This window comes from Eurosta solidaginis, chromosome 3, assembly GCF_040869045.1.
Source record: "Eurosta solidaginis isolate ZX-2024a chromosome 3, ASM4086904v1, whole genome shotgun sequence".
Taxonomy (NCBI): Eukaryota; Metazoa; Arthropoda; class Insecta; order Diptera; family Tephritidae; genus Eurosta; species Eurosta solidaginis.
The window spans coordinates 165540782-165553321 of NC_090321.1; the positions used below are offsets into that span (position 1 = coordinate 165540782).

Sequence of the window (12540 nt, forward strand, 5' to 3'; positions counted from 1 at the left end):
AACAACTACAACAAATCACACTACCAAGGGAGACACGAGTCATCCTGGCCCAACTTCGTTCTGGATACTGTAATAGGTTAAACTCTTACTCTTGTACGCCTCTAACACCACCTATGGTCTGCCCGTCTTGAAACAGCCAGTTTCTTGGACTCCCGTCAGAGGACTTTGATGACAATTTGTGAGTGGTCGTTCCCATTGAATGGGCGAAGCATTGTTCATACCACAACAACAACATGAATTACTCACGTATATACATGCACACATTTAGGTAAACAACCAACTATATGCAGAAACGAGAAAGGCTTTTCGTGAAAGTTCTAGACCCTAAGAGAAATAGGCAAATGAGGCAAATGAGAGTATAAAACTAACGCTAGCTGAGGGATAGTCAATCCGTTTGATTTTGGACGTTGTAAGCGAAGTACACGAGTCATTTAACGCACATTCCCCAGGGAAACGCGAGTAACTTTAGCTCAACTTCGATCTGGTTACTGTAACAGGTTAAACTCTCAACTCTCCAGAATCAACCCCGACATACAACATGTATGCCCTGCTTGCAATGTGTCCCCACATCACACCAACCATCTCCTTAATTGTAATGTGGAATTAACGCCTCTAACACCCCTCTCATTATTGTCCACCCCTATTGAAACAGCAAGTTTCCTTGGACTCCCGTTAGAGGATATTGATGACAATTTGTGATCGGTCGCACCTATTGGATGGGTCGAAGCACTGGTACAACAACAACAACAACAGTCATTTAATTGTGAAGTACTACTACCATAGATGTTTTGTAAATAAAGAACATTTTGACTGAATATTTGAGTTATTCATTCGACAATTCAGTGATTCGAACTATAACAGAAAGTGCAGAATAATCAAGGATTTCCAAAAATCCGCAACAATGTGTAGGTCCCGACCCATCACGCCAATTTCTAAAAATTAAAACGCACAGGGGCATTTGGAAGAAAAGCTCGGCCTATATCTCCTAGGAGGTATATCGCGTCATAGATTTATTATCTTTGAACATTTTGTGTTGGTAATTACCAATTAAAGAACAAAGCTATTTCGATATTTTATCGGATCATGTTACTTGAATATTTATATTTAGGAATATAAAGAATATTATGCTGACTTGTATTTCTAAAATGTACGTATGTATGTAATGTCTAAAATTTATGAGTAACGCATATTTCCATAATTTCCGCCAGTTGGACGCCGCATTCGTCGCGCTCTTTGAGAACGTTGATTTTGAAAACCGCGCATTGGACTACCTGGGGACTCTTGTCCACGATGGTTTGGAGATAAGTTACGTGAATGCCCATCTAATATATAAAATAAACCAGACATATTAGAAGTTAGCAGCATGATTCATACACTTAATATTTACCTTGCCATATTATGGGAGTTGGCCTACCTCCGCGTTGAAATCCACGAGATGGTCTACGCACGTTTCCCGTACTTTTGGTAGTTTTAGAACGAGTTGTAATTGATGGTGAAGTGGAGGCTTCAGCTTCACGCCCCTCTTCCTATAAATTAATATTCAACAGTAAGTATATTTGTATTGTTTTGTGCCTTTAGGGGGTTCCATAAAAAATGAACGTTGGAGCGAAAATAATTTTTATATTAAATCGCAACTGCGCGAATAAAAAAATGGTTAAAACCTCTAACCAACCAAAAGCTATAAAATTAATCTTTTAAAGTGTCTACGAAGTCAGCAAGAGATCGGTGTGCCCGAGCCCGCAAATAACAGCAGTACTGCTAAAATGGTATTTATTTGAAGTAACATTTTCATTAAAACGAATATAATATAAAATTAGTGAAGTATGTTCTTTCATGCTCCTTGCACCTAAGTCAAAACACAAAGGTACACATTCTTCGGACTTGAAGCTCAAAGTTTCATAATCCCGATTTTGAAATTTGGGTTTATCTATTACAAATAAGTTCAATAAATGTTTAAATTCGGAGTGCTTGCCAAATCACTGCCGAGGGGCAACCCCGCCTAGAAAAACTTTCTTCTAACTGAAAAACTTTGTTTCTAAAATTTGATGTTGCTGTGCGAGGGCGTGAACCCAGGATCTGCGGTGTGGTAGGCGGAGAATTTTCATTCAATAGGCAATAAGACAGACTGATGATATTAACAATTCGGTACTCACTTCTATTTCTTCCACAGCTTGCTTTTCTCCTTCAGAAGAAACACCATCTGCACCTTCATTATCTTCAGATGTTGCTTCTACCTGGTTTTGTTGAATGTCTTGTATTTCAGATTGTGTAGCTCCACTACTGTGATGACCTTGAAAAAAATATGCGTCGAATATTAACTTAGTAGATGAAAAATGAATTAAATTATTAACACACTTACTTTCGCTATCAGCATTCTCGGGAACTTCTACAACCTCAGCTTCCTCATTAAATTCTTCCACATTTTCCATGTCTTCGTCTGCGACCAGCGCAGCGTCGTTTAGCTCCCCACTTTTTGAAGCATCCAGTGCATTATCGACATTAGCTTCATCCACAAGCTCCTCATTTTCTTCAATATTTTCATTTGATGCCTCATTCAGAGTTCCTTTATTCTCATGCTGATCGGAATGTGCCACAGTTTCACTGACTCCAAATTTTGAACCTTGGGGAGAACTTACAAGCTCAGCACCACTAAAATGATAAAAATGTATACTTTATTTATCTGTGAGAATATATAATCATATATACGCTTTGCATTGTGTCTTACCTATCTGATGGACGACTGCCGCTTGGGTCTTGTTCAACACTCTCACTTATATTTCCACTGATTCCCTGTTGTGGTGCCGATTTCTGTGGGCGAGTTTGCTTCCATTGTGTTGCGCTCGGTTGAGACGAATTTTGGGTTGATTCATAGCTTCCGCTACTAATAGTTTGACTTTGTTGATGGCCGTCCATGTCATGGCTGTGTGCCAAAGCAGCAGCTGCTGCTTGACTTGTACTAGCACCAGTATTATAATGAGCATCTGGCTGGTTATCAGTACCGGAAGTACATTGAGCTTGATTTTCAACAGACTCATCGACATCAACTTCATTATTATCTACTTCTGCATCGGCACGTATATTACTTTCATTTACCTCTGGCATATCATTCTCATCCATATCCTGATCTTGTTCATAGGAATCTTCATAACCTTCATTCTCAGCATCGCCATCTGTTGGACCATCGTCAACATCAATCATACCGTCGTCCTCTTCTTCAGAATCCACAACAACAATATCGTCCTCTTGATCTCGTTGCGATGATGTTGGTACTTGATATTCAACATCGATGCCAGACTCTGTTACACCTAGTATAGCTGGCTCAGAACCGCGTACACGTTTTGGATGTTTCGCTGCTTTGTCAGCATTACAATCTTCAACATTCGTTGACGAATCGCCATCTAAATCTCGCGGCCTTTTATGTCCACCCGATGTGCCGGCTTGTGTGGTGGTAACATTGCTGCTAGACGGTGTGTGTCGGCTATGACTACTAACAGCGATATGTGTGCTCGAACTGGTTGTACCAGAAGTGCTGGGTTGTTGATTTCCTGGGTCTTGTTGAAGTTGTATATTCGGAGAAGGAACATTTTGGGTAGATCCTTCTACACGAGGCGAAACAAGTGCTACTACTTGTTGTTGACCACCACCGACAAGCAACTGCGATTCGTTTTGTTGAGGCTGTTGTATGCTTTCAGCTTCTTGTGAACTTTCCGCTGCTGATGTAGAGCCCATTGGTGGAATTGCAGCAACTGCTACAGAAGCCGAGCTACTAGTAGATGGCATATAATCTGTATGTGATGAAGTTGGCGACGAGGACATAGTTTCTATTGAACTGCTGCCAGTTGTATGCACTTGTTGCTGTGGTGGAACTAATGCCGTATTACTGCTGCTGCCAGTCGAAACAGTTGTTGTGCTTGAAGATGATGTTGACGTTGATGTCGATGAACCACCAGGTGCAGGTTGTTGGCTGGTGGGCAAGATTGCAGCTGTGCGACTATTTTGAACCGATATTGGTCTAATACTAGCTAAAGGTGTTTCACTACCACGCCATGGTGTTACTGTAGCCGATTGTTGAACAGTTGTTGAGCCCGACATCGGTTTTACGTTTGCTGTTCGTGGCGAAGATTCTGAAATACATCCCTTATCTGTTATTGCTACAGAGCTAGTAGATGGTTTAGCCGATTGCTGTAAGCCAAGTTGTCGATTTAGTTGATTAATGCGCATTAATAATGATTCATTTTCTCTGGTTAGACGAGCAATTGTTTCTTTATTCTGGTTACTTTGTTCAAGCAATTCCTTTTCAAGACGAGCTAGCGTTTCTTCATACTGCGTTTTAATGTTATTTATGGTGGAATCTGCGTTTTCCGAAGATTGCAAAACATTTTGTAACTTATTCTTGGTTGTATTTAACTCTTGGCTAATAGCATTCTTCGATTCAGTTAAACTAACAATACGTGCTTTGGCCTCACGCAATAGAGTTTTTGTGCGATCATCGATTTCTACAGCAGTCTTCAAATCATCATAATCTTTGCGCAACCTATCGTTCTCTTCTTGCATGGTGCGTATTACACCGTTTAGATTATCAATAGTATTGCGGTGTTGTTCTAGCTCATTAGTAACGGCTGCAGCAGCATTATTAGTACCGTCAGTTCCACTATTACCTCCAAGCTCCATGTTATCTTGTGAACTGGCTCCTCCTTCTGTGGAAGCCGCTGCTGTTTTATTTGATAACTCCAAATATGAATCCTTATAACGTTTGGCGATTTTACGAATCTGGAATTCTTTATTCTTGGAATCTTGTAATTGCGCTTCCTTTGATTCCATTTCCTCCGTGAGTTTTTGCATTGACTCCTCTTTTTGTAACAATTTATTACGTAATTCCATAATTTCCTGCAGCATACGCATATTATTTTGACGCACACCAGTATAGTCATCGCTAAGTTTCTTCTTCTCTTCATTCAATGTTTGAATTTGTTTCTCAAGTGCAGTTATCTCTGTGTCTCGTTGAATTTTTTCAGCTTTAATGGCGTTCAGCTCATCAGTGGTTTGCTTCATTAGCTCCTTCTCATGCGTTAACATCTTGGCAAGATTTTCACGTTCAGTTTGTAAACGTTTGAATTCTTCAGGATTTTTATTACTCTTTTCAACTAAAACATTAGCACGTTGGCGCCATTTAATAGCTTCAGTACGGAGAGAGGTGTTTTCAGATGTAAGTTCTTCGATCTTAGCGGAAAACTCACGATTTTGTGTTTGCAATGGTACTAGATCATTTTCAATCGAAGTAATATGTTCGTTAAGCTCTTTAACACGTGAAGCTAATGAATTACGTTCCTCACGCAAAATTCTATTGCTATCAGTTATAGCATTTAAGTTTTCTATCTTTCGCAGGATTTCTTCATGTTTAGTAGCTGAAACAACTAAAGTCTCAGACTTAGCGCGTTCCTGGTTAAGACTTCCTTTCAATGCATCGAGTTTCTTCTGTAGCATCATATTTTCGGATTGTAAACGTGCATTCTCGGCTTTCAGAATATCTAGTTTAGCATCTATAAGATCTTTCTCTTTGCGTAGATATTTAATTATTTGTAGTAATTGATCAGCGTTTTTTTCGTCATCTTCTAAACGTGAACGGTTTGGTTCAGCGCCAGAAGTGTCCATGGCGGATTCATTCAAAGAATTGGTTGAGATGTTCGATGGCTGAGCTTGGGTAAGTATGCTTAGCTTCATGGTCAAGGCTTCGATTTGATCGTGTAAACTGGAATTAAGACCATTAATGTCAACTATACGCCTCTCCATTTCGTCTTTTTCATTTTGAAGTAAACGTAATGATTCATCATGTGATCCCTTAAGTTCTTCATACAAATTCTTTGCACTGTCACGTTCTGCAGTCAATTCGTTAATTTGATCCTGAATCTTTGTCATCTCTGATTTTATTTTGGTAAGTTCTTGTATATCAGCTGAGTGCAACACCATTTCATTTGCATATTTTCCTTGCACTGTATTCAATGATTCAGACAAGTTAGTATTTTCTAATCTTAATGCTCGTATGTTGCGATTACATTCGCTCAATTTTTGTAAAGCGTCTTTTAGTTCTTCTTTAGTTTTTTTAAGCTGATCTGACTGATTCGAATTTGGTACTTCAGTTACGGATCCAAGTTGTACTTCTGCTTCCAGTTCACTTATTCGTGATTTTAAATTTAACTCAGTTAACTTAAGTTCTTTTATCTGAGCCTCAGCCTGGGCAGTGCATGTAGTGTGAACTTCATGAAGGTTTTTAATTTCTGCCTCGGCACTTTGTGACATTTTGAAATATTGATCGGCATGCTCTCGCGCTTTAGCCAATTCATTTGACAATGAATTTATTTCAATTTTGGCTTCTTCGAGTTTTACTTCCATTTCACGAGTTTTCTTGTTTGCCAATGCGATTGGATTATCATTTTTGGATGGTGTTAAGCTTTCTTGTAGTTTCTTGCTAAGCTCATCAATTTTATTTGCCTTCACAGTAAGCTCTTCCCGAATAGTTTGCAGCTCTTTGCGAAGCTTTTCAGATTGTAATTTTTCTTCTTCCATGCCCTTCTTTGCTGATTCAGTTTGTCGCTTAAGATCAGCAGTTGTTTCACGGAATCGGTCTTCTTCCTCTTGGAATCGTCTGCGTTGTGCAGATAATTCTCGAACTGTGTCGTCCAACCTCTGCTCCAATCTTACACGACCTTCCATTTCGGAACGTTCCAAATTTGATTTAATCATTTCCAGATTATTCAAAAGTAAATTTTGATTTTGTTGTTCACGGTGATAACCTTCTTTTTCAGCTTGCAGACGATTTACTGTATCCTTGAGAATACGGTTTTCACTTCGCAAATGAGATGCTTCGCTTTGGACAGCTGAATGACCATGTTGAGCCTTCATTACTTCGTCTTTTAGGAAATGTACAGTTTGCTCATGTTTTATAATGGTATTTTCATAGTTTTTACAACGATCTTCGAGTGCTGTTATTTGTTGCTTATATGTAGTAATATTCTTTTGTTGTAATTTTATTTGCTCTTTAGTGTATTCAAGTGATGACATTAGTTTGCAATTAGTTGATGTTAATTCTCTAACTTCTGTGCGCATGGAATCGAATTGTTCATTCAAAATGCGTTCATTATTCTTTTTTTCTTGAGTATAATACTCATATTGTTCTTTCAAAGTCTTGTATTGATCCTTTACGTCTTGCAATTGTTGTTCCAAATCTCGAATACGGCGTTCAGCATCAGAATCTGTAGCTTTTCTAGATTTATTTTGAGTTGAAGAGTTGGTTGTATTTTTGTTTTCCGTATCATCGTCAGCCATTTCAACATCCTCTGCATCGCTTAGGTCTAATTGTGAGCCAGTTTTCTGTATACTTTTTTGTAACTGGAAATACATTTTTTTGTAACGTTCACATTTTGATACCAATGTGGCTACAGTGTTGTTTTGTTGATTTAATGTATCTTGCATCGATTGGAATTTCTTGGCATAGTTTTCAAGTTTTTCTTGATATGCAGCAGCATCCACTTGATGTTTTAAGGTTTCAGCATCTTCTAATTTGGTGCTGAGATCGCGAACAAGAAGTAAAAGCTTTTGGTTATTCTCCTGCAGTTCTAAAATATTGCTAAATGTAACTAATTTCTTGGATATAACATCGTCAGTAGTCGACAAATTTCCGCTTTGATTGGGGCCACTATCAGATATGAGACCAATGCGCAATTGTTCTACTTCCTTCAATAAGTAACAAACTTGACGACTTAGATCATTTTGTGAATTCTTCAACTTTTTATTTTCTCTTTCTAAATGATTTATTTTGGAATGTGCATTGTTCATTAATTCTTCCATTTCGGATTTTTTACACAGTAATTCATCACGCTGATGAGCTAAAATATTATTTGTCTCTATTAGTTTCTCATATTCAATCTCTTGCTTTTTAATTACTGGAGCATTTTCGTTGAGTTCCTGCAAAATTGTCTTTAACTGGAGGTTTAGGCGGGCATTTTCCCGTTTTTGTAGATCAAGTTCTTCTGAGCTCTTAACATATAATGAGTATAATTCGGTTAGTGACATATCCGTTCTAATAAGACGACTGGCTACAGCAGCCGAAGGTGCAATCTTCGATATAGCACTTTCCATTGTTTCGTTTTGTACTTCTTTCAATAAATCGTTTGCATGTTGTAGTTCAGATTTTTGCGATTCAATAACTTTATCACGCTCTTCGAGCTCTTGTTCGTGTTGGAGTACAGTAGCCTTGAGCTTTGTTTCCAGTTCTCCGTACTGCTCACTAGCTTCAGCTAGCATACGCTTAAGATCTGTAATAGCATTACTTAATTCATTTCGTTCGCCATCTGTGTCTTCACAATTACTCTTGTAAAGTTCAGCCAATTTGGTTTTTGCCTCCAGCTCTTTTTTATAAACATCCATCATTTTATTAGCTTCTTCGTTTTGGTTTAAGAGCTTCGTTGACAACTCCTGAATATTTTGTGTAAGTCTATCGATTGTATCTTTATATTGTGTGCATTGGCTTTGAACAATTTTCAGTTCCTCTGTTTTTTCCGCGAGTTTTGCTTCCAGATGCATTCCTTGCATTGTATTATCGCGTCTAATGCTCTGAAGTTCAGAAATATTTCGATTCAAGTCGTCAGTGAGAGTTCGTATTTGATTATGAAGCATTGTGCGCTCCTGTTCCATACGGCGTTCTTTAAAATCGAGAGCGACCTTTTGACTCTCAATTTCATCTACTTTTGAAATAGCTTCGCATTTTGCTGTTATAGCATGTTTTAGTTGCTGTTGATACGAATGGATTTCTTCTTGCAATCTATCCAACTCACTCTTTTGGCGTTCGATTAACTTTAATAAAGAATCTCTTTCTTCAGCAACAGAGTTTCTCTCGTTCCGAAGCTTTACCATCTGATCTTCATGATTACTACATTGTTCAAGTAATTGTATACGCTCTTTTGAAATACCGTCTAGCTGAGCACGTAATTCTTCAACATTTCTATTTTGATTCTCTAACTTAACTTCATAGTCTTGAATTTGTGCCTGCAGTTCCTCAGCTTTTTGTTCATAGTCCTCTGATATAAAGAAAAAAATATACATACATTTTATAAGAATATACAATAAGGGTGTTTAAGACCCCAGCTGGTTAGGGGGCTTAGAATATACCCGCGGCAGATATGCCTGTCATAAGAGGCGACTAAGATAACAAATTGATTGAAGGGGTTGTGTGCAACACTTTCAAGGGATTGCCAGCGCACCGAAGCTATACTCCAACACAATTTTAAACCTCGCCTACGTGTGGCGAATCCTGTTTCTTTATCAGCCTAGAAGGTTTCATGTGGTCATACCAAATCGTTTCCGAGATGGTCGGCGGTTGTTGTTGTTGTTGTAGTAGCAGTGCTTCGCCCCACCTAACAGCCGCGACCGATCACAAATTGTCATCCATATCCTCTAACGGGAGTCCAAGGAAACTTGCTGTTTCAACAGGGGTGGACCATAATGAAAGGGGTGTTAGAGGCGTTTGTTCCACATTACAATTAAAGATATGGTTGGTGTCATGTGGGGACACATTGCAAGCGGGGCATACATTTTGTATGTCGGGGTTGATTCTGGATAGGTAAGAGTTTAACCTGTTACAGTATCCAGAACGAAGTGACACGCGTTTCCCTGGGGAGTATGCGTTCCTCTTCCACAAGTTTTGGGTACTTTTCTTTGAGTACTGGATTCACCGGCCAATTCCCGACATAAAGGTCCGACGCCTGTTTGTGGAGTTCACCAAGGACCTGCTTGTGTTTTTTTGCTTCATACGGCTGAGTTCTCAGGTGCCGTATTTCCTAAAAATGCTTACGGAGATGACTACTTAAGCCCCTAGGCGCTTCCCAAGGCAGTCGGTTCTATGAACCGGAGCGACTCGGGTTTTTTCCCGACCAAGGACTGCCATTTCAGTGTAACCCCATTTAATTTGTTGCGTCCCTCCCACAAATTGTCATCCTCCAAGCAGCTCCTTGCAGCGGGACTGCTCCATATTCTCCTGCTCCGGGAAGGTATCGACCCAATCCGGGTCCGTCTCCGTCTAACCCCGGCCCTGACAAATGGTTTTGCTGCGTCTGCCGGAAAAGAATCTTTTTAGGACGGACATACTCTTGTTGTTGTTGTTGTTGTAGCAATGCTCGCCCCACCTAATAGCCGCGACCGATCACAAATTGTCCTCAATATCCTCTAACGGGAGTCCAAGGAAACTTGCCGTTTCAACAGGGGTGGACCATAAGGAAAGGGGTGTTAGAGGCGTTGGTTCCACATTACAATTAAAGAGATGGTTGGTGTCATGTGGGGACACATTGCAAGCAGGGCACACATTTTGTATGTCGGGGTTGATTCTGGATAGGTAAGAGTTTAACCTGTTACAGTATCCAGAACGAAGTTGAGCAAGAGTGACACGCGTTTCCCTGGGGAGTATGCGTTCCTCTTCTGCGAGTTCTGGATATTTTTCTTCAAGTACTGGATTCACCGGGCAATTCCCGACATAAAGGTCCGACGCCTGTCTATGGAGTTCACCAAGGACCTGCTTGTGTTTTTCCGCTTCGTACGGCTGGGTTCTCAGGTGCCGTATTTCCTCAAAATGCTTACGGAGATGACTCCTTAGGCCCCTAGGCGGTGCTGGTTCGTCAATCAGATGTCTGTTGGGATGCCCAGGTTTCTGGGTATTCAACAGAAACTGTTTGGTCAGCATCTCATTTCTCTCCCTGATGGGGAGTATTCTCTCCTCATTATGCAGATGGTGTTCTGGGGACATAAGAAGATAGCCCGTGGCGATTCTGAGAGCAGTATTTTGGCAGGCCTGTAGTTTCTTCCAGTGGGTGGTTTTTAGGCTTGGCGACCATATGGGTGACGCGTAGCACGTAATCGGCTGGCTAATTGCTTTGTATGTGGTCAAGAGCGTTTCTTTATCTTTTCCCCAGGTACTGCCAGCAAGGGATTTGAGGATTTTATTACGGCTCTGAATTCTTGGAACAATTGCGGTTGCGTGCGCACCAAAATGTAGATCCTGATCAAACGTCACACCCAAGATTTTGGGGTGTAGGACAGTCGGTAGCGTAGTGCCATCGACGTGGATGTTCAATATGGTCGACATTTGGGGCGTCCATGTTGTAAATAAGGTCGCGGAAGATTTAGTCGGTGACAATGCCAGGTTTCGCGAGGCGAAAAAACTGGAGAGATCAGGGAGATAGCCGTTTATTTTATTGCATAGCTCATCGATCTTTGGGCCTGGACCTGTGGCCATTATTGTGCAGTCATCGGTGTAGGAAACGATTGTGACTCCTTCCGGTGGTGAAGGTAGCTTAGATATGTAGAAACTAAATAAAAGCGGGGATAGGACACCACCCTGTGGCACCCCTTGTTTAATTCTCCTTTGTTTTGATGTTTCGTTTCTGAATTGCACCGATGCCTGCCGACCACCCAGATAATTTGCGGTCCACCTTTTAAGACATGGGGGAAGGGTGGACCCTTCCAGGTCCTGCAGTAACGAGCCATGGTTGACCGTATCAAAAGCTTTTGATAGGTCTAACGCTACGAGTACTGTTCTATGGTGGGGATATTGATTCAAATCGCAATTTATCTGGGTGCTAATGACATTTAGCGCGGAGGTAGTGCTATGGAGTTTTCTGAAGCCATGCTGATGAGGGGCTAGCTGCAAATGTGCTTGGAAATAAGGGAGCAAAATGGCTTCAAGCGTCTTTGCCACTGGCGATAGGAGAGATATCGTACGATATGACTCACCTACGTTAGCTGGTTTCCCAGGCTTTAGTAGCGGGACCACCTTGGCCATTTTCCATTTCTCGGGTATGACAAAGGTGGAAAGAGACAGGTTGAAGACATGCGCTAAGTATTTGAAACCCTCTTTCCCTAGGTTTTTAAGCATCGGCATGGCTATGCCGTCTGGGCCCACTGCTTTGGATGGTTTAGCGCGACCAATGGCGTCGTCAACCTCTCTAGCGGTGATGGTAATTGGTGACGCGCTGAGTTTGTGTTTATGTGCGTGTCTATTGGCTCTCCGTCTATCTTTGTCGACCGTAGGATGCATTATATATTGTCGGCAGAAAGCGCTCGCGCATTTTTTCGCATCCGACAGCACCTTATCGCCAAAGGCGATGGAAACTTTGTCTTTGTGCTTAGTCGGATTCGATAGGGACTTTACGGTGGACCAAAGTTTACCTACACCGGTAGAGAGGTTACAACCTCTTAGGTGCTCTTCCCATTTCGCCCGCTTGTGTTCGTCCACAAGCAATCTGATGCGTTGGTTTATATACCTTATTTGGGGGTCGCCTGGATCAAGCTGTCTTATAAGGTCGCGTTCCCTCGCTAAGCTCGCGGCCTCCGCCGGGAAGTGGGGCCGGATTTCGGGAATTCTCCCGGCGGGAATGAAATGTGCCGAGGCAGATTCAATGACCTTACGGAAGGCACGCTCCCCTTGGCGGGCATCAGTCGGGATAGGGAGGGCAGCAAAGCTGCTGTCTGTTGCAGATTTATATTCTTCCCACT

At 41.1% G+C, this 12540-nt stretch overlaps 1 protein-coding gene across 2 annotated transcripts in view; it reads right to left on the bottom strand.

The window, feature by feature from the left end:
* Nucleotides 1-957: 957 nt before the first annotated feature.
* Nucleotides 958-12540, bottom strand: part of Mgtor (Megator) — a 31169-nt gene continuing 19586 nt past the window's right edge. Inside the window, exons 2-6 of one of the 2 annotated variants that reach the window (XM_067773750.1) lie at nucleotides 2726-9074; nucleotides 2360-2649; nucleotides 2154-2290; nucleotides 1388-1526; nucleotides 958-1322 (exon numbers count right to left, since the gene is read on the bottom strand). In XM_067773750.1, coding sequence (XP_067629851.1) covers nucleotides 1174-1322; nucleotides 1388-1526; nucleotides 2154-2290; nucleotides 2360-2649; nucleotides 2726-9074 — 7064 coding nt within the window. In that variant the 3' untranslated portion in view covers nucleotides 958-1173. Of the gene's footprint in view, nucleotides 1323-1387; nucleotides 1527-2153; nucleotides 2291-2359; nucleotides 2671-2725; nucleotides 9075-12540 lie in introns of both variants that reach the window. The other variant, XM_067773749.1, reaches the window with a different exon arrangement.